Here is a 27,382-nt window from a genome sequence, read left to right as displayed (position 1 = left end):
AGCGTGGGGATAAAGCTAAGAACGGGCTGGGCTAACAATGGCAACCCAGAATCAGGAAGTTCAGAAGAGAAAGATTAACAACAAGAAGAAGAAATCTTTAACTCTCGACAACTTTTACACAGAGAAAATCCAGACAACCCAGCAAACAGAAGAGGAGAAAAAAACAAGCAATCACATCCGGACCCTCCTGAAATAATGAAAACTGGTTACAAACTCTTGAAGAGTTCAAATCTGAGATGACAAGAAAGTTGGAAAAGAAAATTCTCCTTTATCCCAGAGATCTTCCTCTCAGACTCTTTAAAGCCTGTGGTCCTCATACATCAAACTTTTGTTTTTGTTTTTTTCTCCTGGAGACACTGCATTCTTTGAGCCTGCTTACTCATCCAGCAGCTAGGTGGTGCAATAGATAAAATGCTGAGCCTAGAGTCAAGGAAGACATCCTTCTGAGTTCAAATCTAGCCTCAGATACTTACTAGCTGAGTGACCTTCACCTATTTGCCTCAGTTTCCTCATCTATAAAATGAGCTAGAGAAGGAAATGGCAAACCACTCCAATATCTTTGCTAAGAAAATCCCAAACAGAGGGGCAGCTGGGTGGCTCAGTGGATTGAGAGCCAGGCCTAGAGACAGGAGGTCCTAGGTTCAAGTCTGGCCTCAGACACTTCCCAGCTGTGTGACCCTGGGCAAGTCACTTAACCCCCATGGCCTAGCCCTTACTACTCTTCTGCCTTGGATCCAATACACAGTATTGACTCCAAGACAGAAGGTAAAGGTTTAAAAAAAAAAAGAAAATCCCAAACAGAGTCAGAGTCAGAGATGACTGAAAAACAACATTTATCCATACTCAATATCTTCTGACAATTTGTAACCATGTTTTATTAACCAGAACATGATTTACCAAATTCAGCTAGTTCAATTTTTGCTGCACATTTAGCCCTTGTCATCTTCTTGCCACTTTGTCCAGTCCCCCTCTGATATTGAAATCACCACTGTCATTACTTGAGAGAAGCAATATGGTAGGGCAGTGTTGGCAAAGTATTGGCACACATGCCAACCCAGCACTGGGGAGCTGCTCTGTTCCCCTCTTCCCAGTAACTAAAGACATTTTTTGCAAGTCCTGCCCCTCTGTCTAGCTGCCCAAAGTGAGCACTTCCTCCCTTCACTCTCTAGGGTAATGTAGGGGGCTCACAGGCAGCTTGAAGTTGCAGTTTGGGCACATGAACTTGAAAACTTTCGCCAATGCTGGTAATGGGTTAAAGAGCATTGGAAATGAAGAGTTCCTGCATTCAAAAACTTCCTCTATCTGTTTGTTGTAAGGATCAAAGGAGATATTTGTAAAGCATTTTGCAAACTGCTTGGGACATAGTAGACTTCTAATAAATGCTTGTTTCCTTCTCTTTTGGCATTCTTCATTGTAGCTATTAAGAACTTCCCATTCTCCCCCAATCACTACCACCAATCCTCTTCTCATTGCCAGCAGATAACCTAGCCTATTTTATGGAGAAAATCTAATTGGGACTCCCTTAGTTCCCCACCTCTTTACCTCAAAATGTCTCTTCACCTGCCCTTTTCCTTTGCTACTGATGACTAGAAAGTGTCACTCTTTATTGCCAAGACTACAATCTTTATATCAACTGTGATCTTTGTGTTTACATTTTCAATTTCCTCCTCTCTACTAACATTCTCTAGCCTTACCTACAAACATGCTAAAATCTTCAAAATCTAAAAATACTTCTTCTCCCCCCACTATTCCCTCAGATTATCATTCAATGTTTATCCTCTTCAACACCAAACTTCTAGAAAAGAAATCTATACTCATATCCATATCCTTGCTATATACTAACTCTTATACAGTTTATGATTTGGCCCCTACCATACCTATTTTATTGAAACTGCTCTCATAAGTTCCCAATGATCTTTTATTGCTAAATTTAAGACCTCTTCTCTGTCTTCATATTTAGCACTTCTGTAACACTGTGACTCCCTTTTTGGTGAAATGGAGTCTCCTTCCTTAACTTCTGTAATACTGCATTCTATTGGTCCTTCTATTACTTTGCTTCTCTCTTTTGATGGCTCATTTTCCTCTTCCCATATTCTAAATGTAGTCATTTAGAGATCTTATGGCACAGTGGCTAGGACTTAGAGTCAGGCCAACCTAAGTTCAAATCCCAACCTAGATATTGACTAGCTTAGCAATCAAAGGCAAATCACTTAATTTCCCTGAAATTCAATTTATTCATCTGTAAAATGGGGGAAATCAAAGTGCTTTGGAAATGTGAATTGTTATTATTCCCAAAGTTCTGATCCCAATCACTTCTCTTCTATATTCTTTTTCTCCTGGTAATATTTTGTAGTTAAGGCATGAATGTGACTACAAATCTCTATTTTTTTCTGATCTTTTCCCCAAATTCCAATCCTACACTTCTCCTTTATATTCAATATGTCCAAAACTAAATTAGTCTTTCCTTTCAAACTTGTTTCTCCTTTTGACTTCCCTATTTCTATAATTGGCATCATTATTCTTTCAGTTACTCAGTTTTGAAGCCTGGGAATTAGTGTCTCCTTTCCATCCCTCATTCCTTACATCCAATCAATTGCCAAGACCTTCAGACTAGGGGATAAAGAGTGAGAATGGAGACAGACTTGAGAGATACTGCTGAAGTAGAAATGGCCATTGGACTTAGTAATCACTTAGATGGGGGAAGAGGAAAACAGGAATTGAAGATGGCTCTGAGGTTTCAGAACCTTATAAATTACATCTACATAAAGACATTTATTGTATTACATCATGTGATTTATAGTCAAGCTTTAACAAATACTGTTATAGGAGACATAGAGTGTGATGAATCTAACAAGGGCATTAATGGACTAAACAAAGAGGGATGTACAAATATGGGTGTGTGGATTTGAGATCTTTTTTAAGGCTCCTGTTTGACAACTGTAATAACTAAGTGAATCTTGTAAAAAGGGACAAATATATAAACCATCTGTAGATGAAACTGGTAGTGGATCATGTCATCAATAAAAAGTTTATACAAAGATAAATTGCTTTTCTTATAATTTAGAACAGTGTCATATTAAAACTTACATCTATACTGGCTTTACTCTTAGAAAGCCTAGGCAAGGGAGAATACATGTTGTAAATTTCCAAAGGCTGTTCTGTCAATAGGAAAAGAATGGACTCTTTTAATTACCCTGGCACCCTGGGTACCACCCTTTTCCCAAAGGGTGGACAAGCTGGGGTTGAGAGATGAATACTGAGAGATGAATAGAGAATGGGGGTGGGGGTGGGAAGGAGAGAGAGAGAGAGAACCTTTTGGAAAGGTGGTTACCTGGTACTAAAACATGTATGGTTCTTATGTACACATAAATTAATTCATAATCCTTCCCACACAACTATCATAAAGATAGAGCAATGCCTCTTCCCTCCTTCCACACACCTCTCTCAGACTGTTGCCATAAGTGAAATTTGTTTTATCCTTCTAGGTTGTCCTTGAAGTTTGATACAAGATAATGGTCTAAATTTATTTTATGCTAAGCTCATGCTTTACTTTATGCTCACTTTATGTTAAATTCATGTTAAATAGGGAATCAAAGGGCTGCTGTTTGATAGCTTTTTTTTTTTTTTTGCTTACCTTGTTTCATTGGTCTTCTCTTCTTTTTAACTAATCCTAAATAGTTTTAAAAATTATCACTTTACAATAGGCTGAGATCTGGTAATACTTTGCTCCTTCCTGATATGATTTTAGTGAATGAGAATATGAGAAGGATTTGTGATTTTATCAGCATAGGGAGCTCCCAGTGTGGGATTTTCCTCTTTGAATAATCAGGGTTTGGCAACCTTTTTGGCCATGAGAGCCATAAATGCCACATTTTTTAAAATGTAATTTTGTGAGAGCCGTACAGTGCTCACAGTGCGCGCTCCTGTAACAGCGCCTGAAAAAAAATGGACTTTATGGCTCCTGCAGAAAGAGCCATACATTGCCGACCCCTGCTATAGATCATCTAAAAATAATTAAATCCCTAAAGTGATGTCTGTGGTTCAGAGAACATAAGTAATCTGCCCAGGGTCACGTAGTTATTAGTAAGATTAAACAGGCCTTGAACCCAAGTCTTCCTGATTCTAAGCTTCTACATCATTATTTCCTGCCTGATTTCTCTCTCATAAAAACATAGAGAGAGAGAGAGAGAGAGAGAGAGAGAGAGAGAGAGAGAGAGAGAGAGGGAAAGAAAAGAGAGGTAGAATTGAGGGTGATTTTTTTTCTTAAGTTATAGGCTGGTGTGCCTAACTTTGATTCCTGGAAAAATTCTAGAACACATTATTAAAGGGATAGTTTGTGAGCATCAGGAGAGGGAAATGGTGATTACTATTAGTCAGTGTAGGTTAACTGAAAATAAGTCACAATAGACCAACTCCTCATTTCATTTTTAATAGGATTATTAGAGGAATCAAAACAGACTTAATTTCAGCAAAGTGTCTGACAAGCACTATCATAGGATTCTTATGGGCAAGATGGAGAGGTGGGGATTGGATGATAGTGATTAGGTGCAGCTGACATTGGCTGAATGATCAGCCCCAAGAAGTGGTGATTATCAGATCTATATCAAGTTGGAAGGAATAAATATGTCTAGTGGAGTGCCACTGGCATCTGGTTCTGATCTGTTAAGCTTTTTTTCAATGACTTGAATAAAAATATAGTTGCTTGTCAAGTTTGCAGATGATGCAAAGCTAAGAAGGTTGCTTAATAATTAGTGCTAAATTTTTTATGTGCTGAATTTGTTGAATGATACGAACTTTTAAAGGATCTGAGATGTTAGGATGATGGGCTAAATCTAAAAAAATTTAAGATCAATAGAGACAAGCATAAAGATTTAAACTGGAGTTAAGAAATCAGCTGGATAGAGGCAATATAAGAAAATACTTTGTATGAAAAAGATCTGAGAGTTTTATTGGACTGTAAGCTCAATGTGAGTCAACAGAGTGACATGGCAGCCATAAAAGTGAATGCTATCTTAGGTTGCATTAATAAAAGCAAAGTATCTAGAATAAGGGAGGTTATACTCTGTTACACTGTTATACTCTGTCTTAGCCACATTTTTTATCTGGTATATTTTCAGTTCTGCCATATTTTAGGAATTACATGGGAATTTTGGATGTTTAGATTTAGGGGGATATAAGAGCAATGTTTGATTATTTGGAAGGCTATCATATAGAAGACACTTATTTGGTTTGAACGTAGAAGGCAGAACTAAGAGCAATAGGGGGAAGTTACAGAGTCAGATTTAGGCTCCATATAAGGAAAAACTTCCTAACAATTAGAGCTGCCCAAAAGTGAAATAAAAATCAAAAAAAGGTAGTGAATTTTTCATCACTAGATGTCTACAGGGGAGGCTACAAAGACATTTTCAGGGATGTTGCAGAGCAAGTTCCTTCTCAGATGTAAGTTGGACTAAATAAATACAGGGGTCCCTTAAAATTCTGAAAATCTATGCTTACAGAATGAGAATTGACCTGATTTCCATACTTCCTAGGAATTGAGCTGCCAATGAATACCAGCGTCCTGTCCTTCCTAGCCATAGCTATGAAGGGCACTGTCTTCTGTTCTCTAGTTTTTTATTTATCACACGAAGGAAAAAGCTATATAACTGAAGAATAGCTGAATTGTGACCAGAAGAATATATAAGGTAGGGAAAGCTAGATAGCTCAGTGGATAGAGAGCCAGGCCTAGAATGTAGGTAGGTAGTAAAACACATGGGAAATAAAATTGTACCAATATTTATATCATAAAATATGTCTCTAGAGCAGGGGTCAGCAACCTTTTTGGCCGTGAGAGCCATAAATGCCACATTTTTAAAAATGTAATTTCATGAGAGCTGTACAGTGCTCACAGTACGCATTCCTGTAACTCCGCCTGAAAAAAAATTGACTTTATGGCTCCTGCAGAAAGAGCCATACGTTGCTGACCCCTGCTCTAGAGGATGAAGAGGGCAGGTAGGCTAGAGATAACCACTGGAAGGGAAACCAGAGCTAATAATCTAATGCAATCCTCTCATTTTACAGAGGAGGAAACTAAGTAGAAAGTTGAGACTGACCAAGGACACACAACTAATTCAATATCATATAAGGATAAGAATCAAGGGCTCCTGATTCTCAGGAAAGGCAATACAACATCATACTGCCTCTTGAATGTATTCACTTAAAAGTTCCACATAAAAAATACAAGATGATGGTTGAATTCATCTTTAATCAGTTGTATATATTAACAGATTAACTGATAAATAAAACAACGAGAAAACATTTTTGGCAAGCACCATTGCCATTAGGTACCATCTTAGATGGATGGTACCTGTCAAAATATTTAGTTCCAACTATCATTCTACTGTAGAATTAATTTTAAATGCTTTGACCTAGACATACACAAACGCTTATAGTTCTCAATTAAGAATAACCCTAGATTTATTTAAAAGAGTTATTCAGGGCAATTAATACTATAGATTTTTTGCATGCTACCTTGTTCTCTGACAACCCTCAGAGGTGATTTTTTTTTAGCTTTTTGATTCAAGAAATTCTGAGCCCAACTTGAGACATACATCTGTCATTCAAAGACATATGTGTCTAGCACTATATTGAATGTTCAATGTGTGGCTACTGTTCATAGAGCCCAGAACTGCTCTGTCATAAAGTTATGGGACCTGGGGTTAAAAGATCTGAAATGTCATGTCTATCCCCTTTATTTTAGAGGTTATTAATAGAACTGACATCCCTAGAGATTAAGTGACCTGAGGATTAAGTGACCACATTAGTAATAATATGGACAGAGGTCTTCTGACTCCAAATCTAATGCTTTTCTCTCTCTACTATCCCATTCTGTTTCTCCTGATAATTGAGAATGCTAAGTTTTGAACAATTTTAGTATCAAGGGCTCCCGATTACTATGTCTGGACAAGTTTACATACTGCTGAGCCTGAACAGCCACCACAGACTCAGGAGTGAGTAATAATATTGAATTAGATCCAAGATTACCTAGAGAGACTTTCTTAATTTAGCAGTTGATGCCTGTGATGCCTATGTACCTTTGACACAACAATATAGAGTACAGCATGGTCAACCTTTTAGATTGCATGCCCATACGGTACCCTCAAGCCACTCCTGACCTCTTTGCATTACCCCAGAGAGCAGAGGGAGGAAGTGCTCACATTGGGGCTGCTGAGCAGAGGTGTGGGGCATGTGAAAAATGTCCTCAGATACAGTGGAGAGGGGAAGGGAAGCAGCCCTCTTTGGCACACGCTGGGGCACTTGTGCATCATCTTTGCCAATACGAGTATAATATACAGCTAGAGTCAGTCAATTTATCCTAGAGATTAAGCATTTGTGGCACTGACAGCCTTACTGGGATTATACCAGTTATGACTCAGATGTCATGGTATTAAGACCATCTTTAGATAATAGTCTACCACCAATAGTATGATGTGATCATTTCCATGGACTGAAATATTAGGTTATACCTTAACAAGCTAGGGTAGGAGGAGAACCTTAATCTGGCCTTTCTCTGAACTTTAAATAGCATGTAAGTGATGCACTGAGGTAATAATTCAGACATAGACTACCAAAATCCATTATGGCTTAGTCTTGAAAGCAATATTCTATAAGGCCACAAGATGGTAGTATTATTCTAGAAAAGTAGAAAGCCTCCTCCTCACTTTATCTCTGTATAATCTTAGATTCCGTGAATTCAAAAGAATTATTTAGACTGGATAGAATATTAGAAGTAATCTGGTTTTATCTAATCACTTCACGGATGACAAAAATGAGGTCTATATGCATCCTTATATCTTTTTTCCCTTTCCCCTTAAGTGGTTATAATATAGAACTAAAATATTTTGTTTTAATATATTGATAAATTTTGTTTAAAAGTATATCTAAATAAAGTGCTTTATATTTCTTGTACTAATGAAACAAACAAAAAACCGTTACCCCAAACTATTAGAGAATTATGTGACTCTATATATGCTAGTGATCCCAGAAGAAAAAAAGGTTGCTGACCCTTCACAGTAAGTAATGGTTACAGAATTATCTCTATGTAGGTGATGTTAGTACATAAATCAGACCCTATCAACATTCAAGGAAATTTACAGCTGAATCTTTGGAGGCAATCATTAACACTGAAGACTTTCCAGGGATTAATCTAGTTTGACAAAATAAAATTTAAAAAAAGTATTAGGGATTATGTAGGAACTTTGAGTAGAATAAGGAGGCAAGAATTGCTTTCTAAATAGCAAATTAATGATGTTAGTGAAGGGTCAATAATAGGAATTGTATTCCTATTCTACTTTCTTCATGGGTTTTCATATCACATGTACATTACTTCTGTTGATATTTAAAAAAATGGAAATCTGTGTTTTGACTCTTCAATAACTATTTGTTGTAAGTGAACAAGTTTTATTATATTATATTATATTTAATATATATATTATTGTATATAATATAATTTTTATATATAATTTTATATATATATATTATATTTTAAGATTTAGAGAGCAAAAGAAGTACAACGTGTTCTGAAAAATAAGTAATAAATATTAAAACAGACCAAAGAATGACTTTGAATAAGGAACATGTCTGAGTTAATTTCATAAGAATGCTGAGACCAATGCATCATTGTTTCATTGTAATCACGTTGTAAAATAAGTCATTTTAAAATTATCTAGCTAGAGGAAGAACCTTTAAATGCTTGGAAAGCTACATACATGCTCATTTCAGAAAACAAAAAATAAATTTCAATATAATGAAAAAAACTAGTTTTTGAAAAAACTGATAATTAAAAAGATATCCCAAGAAACTTCTGGAATGTATTGAGAGACGCAGGGCAAAATAAAAAGTGCAAAAGATATTCAGTGCTATCTGGAAAAATCAAATTTGCATATACAAATTTCTATATCAGACCACATCTTCTCAGATAAGTACCTGATAAGTGCAGATAATACTCTGGTACGTGTGTTTGTTGACTATTAAAAAAAAGCATTTGATCTTGTAGTTTAAGAAAAAATCCCCTGCAAGAAGAGATCTCTAACGCACAGCAGAAGTTCATGAGTCACAAAAAAACAGAATTTCCACCATATAAAGTTTAAAAGCTTTTGTAGGAAAGAAATCAATGCCAGTAAAATAAGAGAAATAAGAAAATATGAGCATGTGAGGGAAAACTTTGCATCAAATCTCTCTGATATACATCTGATATCCAAAATAGATATAAATCCAGTAGACTAATAGCTACTCCCTACTAGATAAGTGATCAAAGTTACTTATTATAAAGAAAAATCAAGAAACATTCAATTTCCACCCCTACATCTCTATTCAGCATCCCTGTAACTTTCTGAGTCAAAATACCCATCCCTGACCACCAATGCTGTATAATAAAAAAATATTTAAAAGTATATAACACTAGCTACTTTTTATATAGCACTTACTTTGTAGTAAGCACTTTATAATCATTATCTCATTTGATCCTCATAATCACCTTGTGAGATGAGTGCTGTTTTTTTAAAACCCTGACCTTCCACCTTAGAATTAATACTAAGTATTGATTCCAAGGAAGAAAAGGAGTTAAAGAGAAAGGTAACTGGGATTATATGATTTGCCCAGGTCACACATCTGGGAAGTATCTATGAACCCAAGAGTTCCCATTTCCTATTATTAATCAATCAATGAACACTGATTAAGTACTTATCCCATTTAACAGATGAGGAAACTAACTTGCCCAGGATCACACATCTATCCTATGTTTGAGGCCAGACTAGACCTAGCACTCTGTCTATTGTACCACTTAGCTGCCCCTTTATTTATTGTCTCTCCTTATTAGGATGTAAGTTCCTTGAAGGCAGAGACTATATTTGTGTTTGTATTCGTATTCCCAGTACTTAGCAAGTAGTAAATACTTAATACATGTTTTTTCATTTATTCATTCATATGAACTCTTTGACCCATCAATCCCACTACTAAGTATATACCTTAAAGAGGTCAGAGACACAGAGTAAATCCCACAGGTGGCAGAATATTAAAAGCAACATTTTTTAAATGGTAGCAAAAAACTAGAAAGTAGGCATCCAACCCATTACTTGATAAATGGTTCAACAAATTGTGGCATATAAATGGAATGGAATGAAATGGAGTATAATTATGCCTTAAACAATGAATAAAGAATTCAGAAGAATATTGAAAGATTTGGATGGGCTAATGCTGAATGAAGAAGAACCAGGATTATATACCTAAATATAATTAAAAGAAAACACACTAAAAGGCAAATGAGCTTGGATAAAAGAAAACTACCTAAACCAGAGTCAAGATAACAAAAAAAAATTCCCCTCTTCTTTCAGTTAAGAATTCAGTGAGGAGAGGTAAGGGGGGGAGAGGTGGATTTACTATCATTTGGTAGTACCAACTATTTGTTTCATATGCTATCAGATATGACCATCATATCAGTTGGTTAAACTTAACCATTTATCTTTGTGTCAAGGAAAGGTTAGAGAGTGGTGGAGAGAATATTGGGAAATGAGATGGTAACATCAAAAGGCTTCAATAAAATGTTAAGAGTCATATGAGAGTATTAACATTAAATGTGGCATAAAACAGTGTGACATGCTCACAAAAAGGTTCTTGGCAGTGTCATGGATGATATTCCACACAAAACATGAATAGGAGTTCCCAGTAACTGGAGATGTTTGTCTGTTGTACTAATTTATAGATAACACTGTGGTAATTGTATAAAGCCCAATAATATTAAAGAACTCCCTTGATAAGATCCATGGTCATTTGAGAGGCTAGCAATTCACATAAGTAGATTAAAAATTGTATATGTATATATATGCATGTATACATATATATTTTAAACCCTTACCTTCCATCTTGGAATCAATACTGTGTATTGGCTCCAAGGCAAAAGAGTGGTAAGGGCTAGGCAATGGGGGTCAAGTTACTTGCCCAGGGTCACACAGCTGGGAAGTGTCTGAGGCCAGACTTGAACCTAGGACCCCCCTTCTCTAGGCCTGGCTCTCAAACCACTGAGTCACTCAGCTGTCCCCAAAATGTATATATATTTAAATGCATGTAGTTGGATAGGCATTCCATTAGTATATATCTTAGATACTGAAAATAACTAATGAGTTGGTCTCAGAAATGAACAGGAAGAGGATAGGTTAGATTATATTTGGAATCAACTCATGATTATCATTAACCCTCATGTTTTAAATTTTAAGGCAAGAAAAGATGGCCTATGATCATAAATCCTGTTGTATCTTTAGTTTACTCATTTTTAATTATGTTAATAATCCATGTATAATTTATTAAGAAGTCATTTAAAAATACAATTTTATCATACAAATATCTATATCAAATAACATGCAATTCTAAAGTAAAATCACATTAGACTAAGAGCAAAACATACTTTCTTCATTATTTTTGCATTTTATGATTTAGGATTACCAGTTAAATAAATCTTCAAACCATGAAATGTAAATCTTAAACATGAGACATGTATAAAAAAAGATTATAATTTATATAGGTGAAAGACAAAAAGAGGACAGTTTGTAAAAACTGATTCCATAAATTTTGTATTTTAACAAAGTGGCTGAATACATAGAACTTTTCAAGGAGAGGGACACTTTGGGTAACCATTAATGACAATGGACAAGTTTTCTAAAATTCTCTAGCCTATATGGGGCAATATCAATAATTAGTAAACCAGTGTGGGGATCTCTTAAAAAAAATTCAGTTCTGCCAGCTCATCAGAAACTTATTAAAATTAAAGTATATATAGTAACAACTACTATAGAATGTAAACTCCCACTTAAATACAGAATTCATCAAAAGGAAAATGCCCATTAAACTTACGTCTTTCAGCTGTATTTCCACTGCATGAACATTAACCACAGGTGATTCAATGAAACTTGTAGCCATGTTCTACAAACAAATTAAAGTTATTAGCTGCTTAGATTAAGTATAAGTTTATGAATGTAACTGGTCTAATAATGTCCACTGCATGCCTAAAGACACATATACATCCCAGTATGGTGTATTCTGAGGAACTATTATTACATTAAAATATTGTATGGCTCAGGTCAGATGGAATAAGGATCTCCTAGAAATTTAAATAGATTGGAAGAAGTAGAGTTCTTCAGGTATGATGTGTTCCTCTTAGGTCCACCAGAATACCACAAACTTCCTTGTAAATAGGTCACAAATGTCTAAAGATTTTCATTCATTTAAAATTCATTGCACTTAAAAATCTTTTGAGAGATATTCAGTTGTCATGTCAAAAACATAGTACGTACCTACTTTCTTTTAGTTTTCAGACTAGATCATAAAAAGCCATAAGTGGAAATATATTTCAGCTCTTCAGGAGTTGGTAAAAAAGAACTTTGTTGTCGTTTATGACTGAAGAGTTAAAAAACTTTTTTTTGTATTTCATTTTGTATTTAGTTATGATCCTTTGTCATACAACAAAATAACAAAGGTGAGGAGGCCAAGAATATGCATAAGTATGGAAAATTACTAACAGATGCAAGGCTAGATGAGAAGAAATTGTTTATTTGTTTGCAATTACGATTTCCTTGGTGTAGGGAGCTCCCTCCAAAGGTGCTAATAGAAACTAGTGTGTAATCTATTATTTTAGAGAAAGTTGCCTGGAGAACTGAGAGTTTAGATAACTTGTCACGGTTACCGTGCTTGTAGGTGCTAGAAGGCAGATCTTGAACCCACATCTTCCTGATTCTAAGGGTGACTGTTAGCATTTGCATTCAATATTCAAATATTTTAGTTTCACTCTTTTTAGGCTGAATTTTTTGAAGATCTAGCTATCTCTGATCTTATCTGACCCCTTTAGAAATAACTTTTAAATATATATGCAAAGCCAGAAATATATACACAAGTAAAAATATTAATAGCAAATAAATTGGTAGGCAAAATAGAGACAATATGCTATAAGAATATCGAAAACACTCTTAAAATCATTTATTTAAGAAAGTAATATTTAATTTCTCACAGACATTTCTATGAAAATATTCAAACTCTCAGCAGCAAAACAGGTCTTATTCACAAAGCGTCTATTACTGGGCAGCTGGGTAGCTCAGTGGATTGAGAGCCAAGCCTAGAGATGGGAGGTCCTAGGTTCAAATCCGGCTTCAGACACTTCCCAGCTGTGTGACCCTGGGCAAGTCACTTGACCCCCATTGCCTACCCTTACCACTCTTCCACCTATAAGTCAATACACAGAAGTTAAGGGTTTAAAAAATTAAAAAACAAAAAAACAAAACAAAGCGTCTATTACATAGCTAAGTTGAAAAACTAATTCTGATAAAATCATTTTAGGCAAAAATGAACAAATAATCATTTCAATAAGAATAACACTTTGGGGGAAAAAATGGTTGTTAAAATTAGTTACCCAATAACTAAATCATGAAATAATTCTTATAATATACTTTGCTATAGTCATTCGTAGTTACAAAAATGCTTTCTAAGTCTTATCTGATTATGTACCAAAATAATTCAGATGCTGGGATTTCTTGTTTAAATTTAAGTACCTGTGATAAATGAAGTGTACTGGCTTTGTTTTCAAGTTCTGACAGTCTTGTGGTTGCTGTAGATAACTGCTTTTTCAGAATGTCAGTCTCTTCTGATAAAGACTTTAAGAGTTGTTCTCTCCTCTCTGACTCTTTTGTTTTTTCTTCTAATTGATTCAGTAAGGAACTGGTGCTATTTCTGGATTTCAGCTGGTCTTTTAATCGCTGTATTTCTTTGTCCTTCTCTGCCAGATGAAAATTAGTCTTCTCCTTTTCAGTTTCAAGGGCAAGTATTATCTAGAAAAAATAATAGTAAGGATCTTAGTACAAAGCTAAATAAAAAATGAAGATAAATAATGTGATTGTAAACAAATGTCAAAAAGAAGGTAACAAATGTTACCATAAAGTTTTTAATTAGTTCTAAACTGTTTTTTTTTTTTTTTAAGAACCCTTACCTTCCATCTTGGAGTCAATACAGTGTATTGGCTCCAAGGCAGAAGAGTGGTAAGGGCTAGGCAATGGGGGTCAAGTGACTTGCCCAGGATCACACAGCTGGGAAGTGTCTGAGGCCGGATTTGAACCTAGGACCTCCTGTCTCTAGGTCTGACTCTCAATCCACTGAGCCACGCAGCTGCCCTCTCTAAATTGTTTTTAACTTGAAAAATATGTAGAGAAATAAACATGCAATATTTGAATATTTTAACACCAGTCTCATACAAAATTCAGGAACTTCTAACTTCCTTCTTTATTTTTGGCCTCAATTCCTAGGAATAAACCTATTTTCATTTGATTAGAAGAGAACTAAAGAAAGATGAGTAGAAATGTATGTAAAAACCTATTTATATGTGGGTGAGTGTGTAGATAGAAAAAGTTTTAACCTGTTAAAACTCAAAGATATTGAGGAATGTAATTGTAACTTGTAAAAATGTGATATGCAAGAAAATAAAGCCATGTTTCAGAAGTTTTATGAACTGGTCACCACAAATCACACAAAGTTCATTTTCTTGCCAACAGTATCAATAGTTGGTAGTCCAAGCAATTTTTAAATCCCAAGGAAGAGTTGGCTCTGACACAGGCATTTAACAATCATCTTTTTATCACATTGTTTAAAAATTTCAGTGTTGAATGTGTGCCAAATAGGAAATATATATTGTTGATGAATGTTTAAAGGAAATTATAAGCAGTGAACTGTAAGAACTCAAGCACTACTAAAATGAAAAGGCATAGTTTAACAGCAGTAGCTTCTTCTTTGGATGTAGAAACATTTTGTCCATTTCTCTTTTTGTACTAATTAATTCAAAATTACAATGCTAGTTAAGAAGAGACAAAGTAGAAAAGCCTCATCTTTCTTTTTTAGTATATGAATAAATAGCAAAAGGAAGGTAAAAACTAAAATAGAAAAAATGATGTAATATTGTGGGAAGCCAATAAGAGAAACAAAGTCTCAAATAGATAAAAATCTGAGACTCCTCTTTTGACCCTTTTTATGATCCTTGTGATTTCTTGTTGAAAAGTATTGTGGCCTTATTGAAAAGCTTTAAGTTACTAGCAAACCAATAGTTAAGAGGTTAACATTCTTCCCCTTTGGTTAGAAATGCAGCCAAGGCCGAAACCTTAGTTTACCAGGGGCATTTGCCCCTGAGATAAGTATTCTCAGACTTAGCTTGCTGATAATCAAGCAGCTGAAGGTCCAGCCTGGTTCTTATCTTCACCTTGAAGTTTCTGAGTTTCTGTGTGTTGTCTAAACTCATTGCAATGTCTACAGAGCTATAAAACTCTCTCTGTGCTTGTGGGTGAAAGGGAGTTTGAATTTTCATATATATTATATAATAAACTTGTGATTCAATGTCACTTCGGAGAAACAGCTATGAGTTAACAGTCAAGATCATCTCCCGTGACCCATTTCTTATCAACTAAGCTGTCCTTATCAGATTATCAGAGATGATAAATAGATCTCGACATAATATAATATTTATGTTTTAAGACCTTTACCTTCTGCCTTAGACTCAATGCTGTGTATTGGTTTCAAGGCAGAAGAGTAGTAACAGGCAATGGGGGTTAAGTGTCTTGCCAAGGGTCACACAGCTAGGCAGTGTCTAAGGCCAGATTTGAATCCAGTCCTCCCATCTCTAGCTCTGGTTCTCAAACCACTGAGCCCCCTAGTTACCTCCAATGTTCTAATATTTAAAGGTATAAAATATTTTTTGTCAAACTGAAAAAAAAAATCAAACCACCTAATGCTGCAGATGACAATCTGTTAATATTGTAGGCATTTTTAACCTATTGATTATTGACTGATTAATAGACTGTGGTGTCAAAGGGCTCTGTCCATGGTACTACTCTTCAATATTTTTAGAAACAGAACTAAAAATTTTTAGAAACAGAACTAAAAAAGGATAGAAAATATCCTTTCAAATTCATAATAGCAGGAAATAAGCTGGAATAGTTAAACCTAGTAATCATCCATCATCCCAAATATAAGAACATAAGCACACACTTAAAACTTTTTGATTGTTCAAAATATACTTTTATACATGGCCTAATCATGATTCCCAATAACAGAGAGATAAAATTTAACAGGATAAATAAAATCATTCACTAGGTTAAAAAATAAATTTATATATTATAGCTTGGGATTAGTTCAAATGAAGATGATCTGGGGCATTTTATTTATCAACAGTGAAATGCAGCTAGAAAAAAAACAAGCAATCTTGGGTGTCATTAATACAGAATCATATCCAGATCATGGAAAGAAATGATCCTATTCAGTATCAATCAGAGAGAAAAGCTTGTTTTATTTTGGCTTCTATACTTTATTCTAAAAATAGATTCTTACTGATGATATTTTGCTTTTATATCATCTGCATCGTCCATTTCCTTTCATGACCCACTTCTATTGCAAACTGTTATTTATTTTTCACAAGATCAAAATTATCTACTTTATCTTTTGTAATTACCTATATTCTTTGGTTAAGAATTCATGCCCTATCCTTAGCTACATTAAGTACATGATCTGCAACTCTTCTAATTCTTCTGGTATGATTTTTAATATTCAGATCACATAACCATTTTTAATTTATTGTGGAATATGGTATAAAATATTGATCTAAAACTAATTTCTGCCAGACTGCTTTCCAGTTTTGCCAATTCTCATCAAATAGAGGGAGATTTTTCCTAGGTAATTTATATTTTCAGGTTTATCAAATCCTGGCTTATTGAATTAAATTTTTTCTGATTCTTCCTTGCCTATTTTGTTCCATTGATCTTCTTTACCATTTTTTAACCAAATATATCCTTTTGGTAGTTTGAGTGGTATAACACTAAGTCTATAAATTACCTTCAGCAGTACTGTCATTTTTATATTATCATGTCTCAGTCATGACCATTGAATATTCCTCCAGCTATTTAATTTGTTCTTTATTTCTTTAAGGAGTATCTTGTAATTGAATCTATATAGGTATTAAGTGTGCTTTGGTAGACTGACTCACAAGTATTTTATGTTTAGGCACTACAACTAAAGAGAAGTATTAACGAATTAAAATGTATTCAAAGGAATCAGAGGAGTGTTTTAGAAATCATGTGATACAAGGAGAGAAAATTTTGGGCTTCTTAGTCAATATAACAGTAAACTAAGAAAGACAACCTTATGGTCTTCAAATAATTGAAAGAGTCAAAAGATATTTAGAAAACCTCAACTAACTGCCCTTTCCTAAAGTCTAAAAACTACTGGGTCTTAATTTCCTCATCTGTAAAATAAGGGAATCTCAAAAGTCCCTTCCAGCACTAAATTTGTGATCTAAATTCATGATCATCTACAATAGAATGTTAAATATCAATCTGAAATTTTCACATTGTTAATTCAATACTCTGACATGAGTAGTCTTGATTCTAAGAAATTAAGGAAGAGACAAACCAGATTGTGATCATGATAAAAACTCAGTTGCAGGAAAAATCAAGTACTTTAAAATATGAAAATAGTTGATATTTGATAAACTATAAAATGCAATGAGTACCAAGTAGCAAGTCTGTGACTTAGAGAAATTGTAGAATAATTTTTTAATGGAGAAAATCTTAAATACAAAATATAGATTCAAATTTTTAGAAAAGAAAAATCCAGTGCAACTTAGTTAATCCAATTGCAACTAACGTAGTTAAATTTGTTTTATAAATAAATAACAGCAAAGTATGGATATTATGTTATCAAGGCTTTCTTTTTTTAAGTTTTTTTAGAAAGAAATTACTAGGTCATTTGGTAGAGACTATAAGCCATTTCTAAAACATGTTACTATATGATGGTCTGCTTGATGTGGAGTGAGGGCCTGGGTTTAAAACCTGGGCTCTTCCTCTAAAATGTACAACCTTGGCAAAGTTATTTAACCTTTTATAGTCTCATTCCTTTCTCACTTCTAAAATGAGAGCTGTATATCAGATAATTTCTAACATACATTCTAACTCTGAATCTAATATACCCTTGATGCATTTAATGAACTATGTATGAATCTAAAAGAAATATTCTAAAATCCTCTTGATGTTATCCACCCTTTTGATCAGACTGCTAATGCAAGAGTTAAGAAAAAAGGTCAACTCTAAAAAGTTAATAGGATAGAAGGAAATAATGAATAGTCCATGTAATTTAATTAATAATATTCAAGAGTCAAAAATCATCTACCTCCAGAAGTCTATGTCTTTCTTTTTCTGCCAGCTTTCCTTTTCCATTTGCAATTTCTTCCACAGACTTTTTAAGGGCTGCATTTTCTCTCTTAAATTTTTCTAATTCAGTTTCAGATTTGGAGCTGCTGGTTTTTAATCCCCATTTATTTTTAACGAAATCTTTGGGGCTTCTGGATGACATTTCTGGAATGTTCTGTAAAAACAGGAAGGAAAGCACATAAAAGATATTAGTTGAAAAAGTCAAATCTAAGCACACTCAGTTGCTCTTAGCAAAAGATATATCCAGAATAGAAAATGTTGAAATCATGCACTGGTCTTACCACAATTGGGCCACAATTATAACCTAGAAAAAATACTAAATGATCCTTTTTTTATCTCTGCATTTGACATTTTACAAAGCATTTTCTTGGATATTATCTTATTTAATTCTCTAATAACTTTGTGAAGGAGATAGAATACCCATTATTATCCTTAGTTTTGCAGATGAATAGAGGATTAGAGAGGATAAATGATTTTCACAGAGTTACATAGCTTTTAAGTAGCACTTGAGCTCAATGGATCTAATTTCAAATACAATGCTCTTCTGTGACCTTTTTAAATAAAGCACTCAAAAGATGATGGGTTCAGGCTTAAGTGAGAAAGATATAAGATTGGGAGGGGGGGAAGGAGGAGAAAAGATAGTATGGATGCAATCCAAAAATGAAAAGAATCAAGTAGGCAAAATCCCAGGAATGATGTTTGGTAGAGGCAGTATAAGAGAAAGACTACTAAATTTGGAGGCAGAAGACTTGGGTTCCAGTTCTGTCTCTGATAATAAATCTTGGGTAAATTGCTTAACCTTTTATTAAGTGGTCTAAGTTTCTTCATCTAATACTACCTACACCACGTGGTAAGGCTCCAATGAAATAATAACATTAAAGTGATAAACAGCTTGGTAAAAGAAGCACAAAAAAATACTGACGAAACTAACACATTAAAAAACAGAATTGGCCTAATGGAGAAAGAAGTACAAAAGCTTACTGAAGAAAATAATTTCTCAAAATTTAGAATTGGGCAAGTGGAAACTAATGACTCTATGAGACAACAAGACAAGAAATTATATAGGAAAATTGCCTCTATATCATAGATCAGAAGGCAAAAGTAAAATTGAAAAAATCCATCAATCACATCCTAAAAGAAATCAAAATGAAAACTCAGAGAAATATAACAGCCAAATTCCAGAGTTTATAGGTCAAAGAGAAAAAATACATCAAGCAGCTAGAAAGAACAATTTAAATATTGTGGAATCAGAGTCAGGATCACAAAAAATTTAGTAGCTTCCACATTAAAAGAGTGGTGGCCTTAGAATATGACATTCTGAAAGAATATAATCAAGAATCAATTACTCAGCAAAACTGAGTATAATTCTTTAGGGGAAAAGTTTTTAATTAATTTAATAAAATATAGAACTTTCAAACATTCCTGATGGGAAATTTGTCATTCAAATACAGGACTCAAGAGACAGATAAAAAGGTAACCATGAAAGAATAATCATAAGGGTCTCAATAAAGTTAAACTGTTTACATTCCTATATGGGAAAATGAAATATGCAACTCCTAAGAACTTTATTGTTATTTTGGCAATTAAAAGGAGTTTACATAGACAGAGGACATGGCTACAAGTTGATTATGTAGGAATGACCTTCAAAACAGAATTAAAGGGTAAGAAAGAGGGATGCATTGGGAAGAGAGGGAAGGTAGAAATAGAATGGGGAAAATTTCCTCACATAAAAGAGGCACAAATTGGAGGGGGAAATAGTGGGGCAATGCTTGAACCTCACTGTTACTGGAATTGGTTCAAAAGTGGAAAAATATATACACTCAGTTGTATACAGATATGGAATATACCCAACAAAGAAATAGGAAGAGATGGGGTAAGAGAAGGGGAAAGGGGTGATGATAAAAGAGAGGACAGATTAAAGGGAGCAGTGGTTAGAAGAAAAACAGATGTTTGAGTAGGGTCCACATAACAATAAAGAACAAGAAAATGGGACAGAAGGAAAAACAGAATATAACTGTGAATGTGAATGAGATGAGCTTACTTATAAAATAGAAGTGGTTAACAGAAAGGATTAGAAAATCTAACAATATATCATTTATAAGAGACAAACAAAGCAGAAAGACACACACAATTAACAATAAAGGGCTGGATCAAAATTCAATATGCTTCAGAGTTAAATGAAAAAAAGGCAGGGGCAGCAAATCATGATCTCAGACAAAGCAAAAGCAAAAATAGACGATTAAAAGGGATAATGAAGGAAACTACATTTTGCTAAAAGTACCAGACACAATGAATATAAAAATCTTTATATTAAGTCTGATAAAAGCCATACTTCTCAAATACATACTGAGTACAGAAATAAGTCAAATTTATAAAATTAAGAGCCATTCCCAAATTGATAAATGGCCAAAGAATATACTCAGTTTTAAGAAAAAGAAATCAGTTACTTATGGTCATATAAAAAAATGCTCTAAATCACCACTGATTAAAGAGAGAGGCAAATTAAAACAACTCTGAGGTTTTACCTCACACCTATCAGAGGTAACAATGCTGGAGAAGATGAGGAAAAATTATGCATAGTGATGAACTGCTATCAGAGTAGGGAACTCCAACAACCATTCTGAAGGCCAATTTGCAAGTGGGTCCAAAGGGCTACAAAACTGTCCTTTGACCCAGCAGTACTACTAGGAGGTCTATATGCCAAAGAGACCAATGGAAGAGGACTCCTATTTCCAAAAATATTTATAGCAGTTCTTTTTGTGGTAGCAAAGAACTGTAAATCAAGGGGCTGTTCATCAATTGGGGAATGGCTGAAAAAGTTGTAGCATATGATTGTGATGGAGTATTATGGTGCTGATGAGAGTGGCAAGACCTATATGAACTGATGCCAAGTGAAGTGAGAAGAACTAGGAGATTACTGTGCACAATAACATCATCACTGAAATGAGGATCAACTGTGAAAGACTTGGCTACTCTGATCAATACAATGATCCAAGCAATGCCAAAGGACTTGTGATGAAAAAATGCTATCCACTTCCAGGAAGAAAACTGATAGAACTCTGAGGGCAAACTGAAATATTCTTGCTTTAAAAAAAATGGCTAATATGGAAATATATTTTGTATGACTTCACATGTATAATTGTTACTATATTGCTTACCTTTTCAGTGGGTGGGTAAGAATGTGAAAGGAAGGGAGAAAATTTGAAATTTAAAAATAAAGGAATGCTTAAAATACACAATTTTTTAAATTTAAAAAATATACCATTAAAGCACTGCATATTAACCCAGTAAGGTTATCAGGTAGTTTGTTAATTAAATTCAAACTCTCAAGAAAATATAGAATTTGGCATGTATTTTAAGGAGAAGAATTAAGGCTAGGGCACTGCTTAGGTAGTAAGCACTGTTACTTTTTGCTTTAACTGATTTCAGGCACTTTCTAGGCTTTCACACTTGGCTTCTATTGGCTTAGATTCACTACAGCCTACTAAGAAAATACAGTAAGAGAAATAAAGACAGGGATTAGATCTATGATTTCATTGGTATAGGGGGACTCCCAGATGAGAAACTTCCATTTACCAATGCAGGTTAACACCTTAAATGCAACCTATAGTCTCAGGAAGCTACCTATATCACTAAAAGGTTAAATGACTTAACTAAGATCATAGAGTCAGTGTGGTATAGTCGAAAGCAAGCTTCAAAACCAGAAGGATGTGATAACAGTCCTATGTATAACCCACGTTAGTTATGGAAAAGTAAAAGATGCTTTAAGGAAAAAAAAAACCCACCACCACCTAACTCTGTTTATCGAGGGCAGGTAAAAAGAAATGCTGAAAATATAAGCCAATAGGCCTAGAAAGTAACTTGAGAAGCTCCCCAACCTCCACATCCCCAATTAATTGAAATTAAGTAATCAAAGAGCATTTAAGCACCTACTATATAACAGGTATCATGCTGAGTACTGGAAATACAAAGAAAGGTAAAAACATGGTCCCTGCCCACAAGGAACTCTTGTTCTAATGAGGAAGACAGCATGCATATAACTGTGTTCATACCACAAGATGTACACAGTGTAAATGGAAAGTAATCTTAGGGAGAAGCCACTAAATGAGGATAAGGGAAGGGGCATGACTAGGAGAGAGCGATAGGCGGCACAGTAGATAAGAGCACCAGGCCTGGAAACAAATGATCCTGGGTTCAAATCTGTCCTCAGACACTTCCTAGAGGTGTGACCTTGGGAAGTAACTTAAACCTGATTGCCTGACCCTTGCTGCTCTTCTGTCTTAGAATTGAAGGGTAAAGATTTAAAATAGCAAACAAACAAAAGCAAAAAACTGCTTCTTAAAGGCAGCCAGGAAAGCTATAAATCAGAAGTGGGCAGGGAGAGCATTCCCAGTATAGGAGAAATTCAGTAAAAAGGCAAGTAGTTGGCAGATGAGTGAAATCTAACAGGAAAAAGGCCAGTATCATTGGATTATGGAATAGATGAAGGGAAATAAAAGTAGAAAGGGTCAGGTTGTGAAAGACTTTAAATGCCAAACAGGGGTTTGAATTCGATTCTGGAATACAGGGCCAATGGAATAAACCGAATAGGAGAGTCAGATGGTTAGATGTGTGCATTAGGGATACTACTTTGGCAGTTTCTTGCAAAGATGGATTGGGCAAGGAAGCAATATATACAGTGAGCTCTCGAGTTTTCTAGCTTCAAGTCTAAACTATTCTCCTTGGCTTTCAAGGAAGGCTTTCCATGACTTTGTTCATACTACCCATATTACCTTTCCAAAATCATTTCACTCTACAACCCCAACCCAGTTCCCCACTCTAATCCTGCTAATTTTCTTACTGCCCACAAACATACAATATTAATTTCTTTTCTTCTTAGTATTGTTGTATTTCCTTTTCTGTTATTAAAATACCCATCCTTTAAGGCCAAATTTAAGTCCCTAGTCATTTTTTTTTAAACCCTTGTACTTCGGTGTATTGTCTCATAGGTGGAAGATTGGTAAGGGTGGGCAATGGGGGTCAAGTGACTTGCCCAGGGTCACACAGCTGGGAAGTGGCTGAGGCCAGGTTTGAACCTAGGACCTCCTGTCTCTAGGCCTGACTCTCACTCCACTGAGCTACCCAGCTGCCCCCTAGTCATTTTTTGAAGCCTTCCCCAACTCCCTAGTCCTCATGAAGGCCTCCTCCCCCAAGTTTCCTTATCTGTACAATGAAAGTATTAGACATAATAGGCCAGGAAAAACATCTTATTTTGATGATCCCATTGGCACCATTAGTCTTTCCTTCTTATCTCCTACTGAAGAAAATAAATTATTGTTGTTTGTTGACCCATATGGAAAACTGGTTTTTCATTTATATGTCTGCAGACTCAAGGTAAATGTTCTAAACTCCAAGTAAGTCAGTGGCTGAGGACTGATATATGGTCTTTAAGGTGCTCTCTGGCTCTGAGGTTTTATTATTCTATATATGTTGAGAGCCAATTGGAGAAATAGGGTTAGGATAGGGCCTGCTATCTGGATTCCCTACATGACCAATCCAGGCTGAGGTAGTCTTTGTATTTGGTCCTGGTCACCTGAGCCCTGAAAAGCTCTGGTACCAGTAGCTAGGTTAATCCAAAAACAACTTGACCCCTCCAAGAGGCTATTGGGAGTCATTTAGAGAAATAGAGTCTGTAATAGATGTTTTATCTGGATCCCATTACAAAATCATCAGCAAGTAAAACTGTGTGCATGATTTTTCTGCACTGCATGTCAGATGCAGATAGAATGGGCCATCTAAGGTAAAAATCTGAGGCTCCTCTTTTGACTCCTTTTCAGATCCCCACCTTTTCTTTTTCTTTTTTTTAAACCCTTAACTTCTGTGTATTGACTTATAGGTGGAAGAGTGGTAAGGGTAGGCAATGGGGGTCAAGTGACTTGCCCAGGGTCACACAGCTGGGAAGTGTCTGAGGCCGGATTTGAACCTAGGACCTCCCGTCTCTAGGCCTGGCTCTCAATCCACTTAGCTACCCAGCTGCCCCTCCCCACCTTTTCTTAATATTCTTATTGGAAAGCTTTGAGTCCTTAGCAGACCAGCAGCTACTGAGTTAACAATTTCTCTCCTTGATAATTAAGAACCCTGAACCCTAAAAAATATTACTTAGATAAAACTGGAGCCAGACAATCTAATCCAGACTTTATCTGACCAGGTCCAGGAAGACAGGACTCAATTAGTGAAAATCTCCATGAAATATATTTCTGCTCCCAGAATTAACCCCTACTAATTGGTGGTTGGAATTTGGCCTTTGACCCTGGACCTATCTCTCTACTTTTTAGATTTTAATGGGTTGTGTATGATTTGTAACCCCTTCACAGCTGCGACTCTTTCTTTGTGTTCTTTGTTTGCAACCAGTATAAAATAAATTCCAAAGCCCATAGAGGTTAGATCAGCATGGGCTAACCACTAGTCTGGTTGTTCTCATTTTCTTTTTCCCGTCTTAACAATCCGATGCCACAAAACACCACTCAGGACCCCTACCATATAGAGCTGGCTCTCTCTATATATGTGTGAGCTATTACTATGATTCTGCTTCTTATAACCCCCAGGGTGCCTCATACATAACAGGTATTCAATAAATATTTGTTGACTGATAGGACATTATAGAGAGTAAAGCCCTTTCCTAAGTTTAAGTGCCTCCTGGGAAGTCAACAAACATTTATTAAGCGCTCACTATGGACCAGGTAGGGTAGTAAGTGCTAAGAATATAAATACAAGCAAGAAATTTATTCAAATATTTATGCATCTACTGTGGTAAGGGTTGGAGGATATTAAAAAAATGTAGATAAGACAGTCTGGTAGATAAGATAAACATAGAAAAACTTTTAATATACAATATTACAAGGTAGATATATTAGAGAATTGTAAAAAATGTTAAGAGGATTAGGGGAAGCTTCATCATCATAATGGACATATAAGGTTTACAAAGCCTTTTTATATCCTACAAAATTACTACAGATATAATGATCCCCATTTCAGAGGATAAGTGACATGCCCAATATTACACAACTAATAAGCATCAGTAGTGTGATTTGAACACAGATCTTTCTTAATTACAAGACCAATACTCTTTCCACTATGCTGCCTTTAAGCATTTGTTGTTTGTTGTTGTCATTTTTTAGTCATGTCCAACTCTTCATGACCTCATTTGTTGGGGTTTGCTTGATAAAGATACTGGAATGGTTTGCCATTTTTTTCTCCAGCTCATTTTACAGATGAGGAAATTGAAGAAAAGAGTGACTTGCCCAAAGTGTCTGAGGCCAGATTTTTAGCTCATGAAGAGCTTCATTCTGACTCCAAATCTAGCACCCTGTCCACTGTGCCACTTAGCTGTCCCTAGCATTTGAAAAGGGCTCTAAAGACTGAGCAGAAATTCAATAGTCAAAAAACTAAATTTTTCTAAGCAAAGGAATAACACAGTCAGATATGCTCCTAAGGAAGCCCAAAGGGTGAAAGCCACCAAAAGGCAAATTTAGGATTGATGTACCGGAAAACTACCAAAAATGAAATAGGCTATTTTGTGAGGTCTTGGTCACAAAGACTAGATGATCCCTTCTCAGTTATGTCCTAGGAGTTCCTTTTCTGATGTGTATGTTGGACTAATGGCCACTGGGGTTCCCCTTCCAACTTAAAAGATCATTCTCACAGTGGTGTTAATAATAGGTAGAATCCAGGCAGGATAGTGTTTTAGGAGCACATTGCAACAAGATCTAAGGAGACAGAAGAAATGTTAACTAAACTAAGTGGTCTAATGGGAAGAACACTGGCCTTCTAATCTGAAGATTACAATCCCAATTTGTGCTACTTTTTAATTTATGTATCTGTTGTCTCCCCCATATCCGAATGCTCAAGCTCCTTAAAGGCAGGGATTGTTTCATTCTTTAAACAAGTATTAATTATACATGTAATAATTTTTATACATTGTATTAGTATGAATATTCACCTGTAAAATAGAGGTAATAGCACCTACCTACCAAGGTTGGTTTGAGGATTAAGTAAAACAGTAATTGTAAAGCACTATCTTACTTTGAATTAGTAGTAATGGTTTATAAATGCTAGTTATTATTAATAACTGCCTACACTACAAACATCTAATAAACGCTAGTTGATAGAAGTGACGTTGTTCAAGCCCCCTCCCCCTTCTCCGGTGGTCAGTTTCCTCCCTAGCAGGTGAAAGCCTCCCCGGCCCGGCCAGATCACCTCCTGGGGTAACTAATTGATTTTGTGATATCAGACAGGATCGCGAAGTGAGACAAAGGGAAGAGCCAGACACATCTCCAATCTGAGCAGGCCGCCCGAAACCTCAGGGTGGGGTCTCACAGACAACCTCGGCCTAGGGGCGGAGCCAGGAGCGCAGCTAAAGCTGAGGCGCTCCAGCATCCCAGGCCTCAGCTAGCTTTACCGCTGCCAGATAAAGGTCCACGGAATTCTTGATCAGGGTCTCCCCCGCCCCAGTACCCCGGTTGGTCCTCGGTCATCGTACCTGGGGGGCCGCCGGCGCCGGCGCCGCCACCCACCTGAGACAGCGATGTTGTCCGCCCTCCTCCACAGCCGCGCCCTCGGCCGCTTCCGGAAATTTGAATCCCGCGGCTGGAGGGGGGAGGGGCGTTACGTCACTGCCGGCAGGGGCGCGGTTCCGTCAGAGAAGGGGGCAGGGAAAACTGCTTTCTCTTTCTGGATTGGTTGAGAGAGCTGATGGACGGAACCCGTACACGTAGAAAAGGGGTAGGGGGATGGAAACAGGGGAGGGGCGGAGCTGTCAGTCTGGCCTTCCCTCCTTCCCCCTCCTACCTTCGCTCGGGCTCTTACACCTGTAGGAGTCCCACGCCCTGAGAACCTGCGAGTAGAGTAGAAGGGGCCCCGCCCCGAGGTACCTTGAAGCACGACTGTATCCTTCATCCTCTAGTCCAGAAGGTCGCTGCGTTCTGTCAGCTGCCTTACCCCACCCACACCTGCACACAAGCAGTCCGACCACTAGAAATTCATTACAACTCAATTAATCTGGCATTAATTTAGGGCACATTCCATGTAAGGCACTGTCCTGGGCTCTCCAGATGCCGACGTAATTGAAAGAGAAGAAACAGTCT

The 27,382-nt window shown here is 36.0% G+C and overlaps 1 protein-coding gene across 1 annotated transcript in view; it reads right to left on the bottom strand.

Annotated features, from left to right (window-relative positions):
* The window catches only part of CEP55 (centrosomal protein 55), a 36,757-nt gene extending 9,906 nt beyond the window's left edge, over nt 1-26,851 (bottom strand). The window contains exons 1-4 of the mRNA XM_044662633.1: nt 26,779-26,851; nt 18,220-18,414; nt 13,572-13,847; nt 11,884-11,952 (exon numbers count right to left, since the gene is read on the bottom strand). Of these exons, the coding sequence (XP_044518568.1) occupies nt 11,884-11,952; nt 13,572-13,847; nt 18,220-18,402 (528 nt within the window). The 5' untranslated portion in view covers nt 18,403-18,414; nt 26,779-26,851. The remainder of the gene's footprint in view (nt 1-11,883; nt 11,953-13,571; nt 13,848-18,219; nt 18,415-26,778) is intronic.
* Between the last annotated feature and the right edge of the window lie 531 nt (nt 26,852-27,382).

Source organism: Gracilinanus agilis, chromosome 2 (assembly GCF_016433145.1).
Source record: "Gracilinanus agilis isolate LMUSP501 chromosome 2, AgileGrace, whole genome shotgun sequence".
NCBI lineage: Eukaryota > Metazoa > Chordata > Mammalia > Didelphimorphia > Didelphidae > Gracilinanus > Gracilinanus agilis.
Note: the sequence above shows the minus strand (reverse complement) of the source record. Positions and strands in the feature narration are given on the sequence as shown.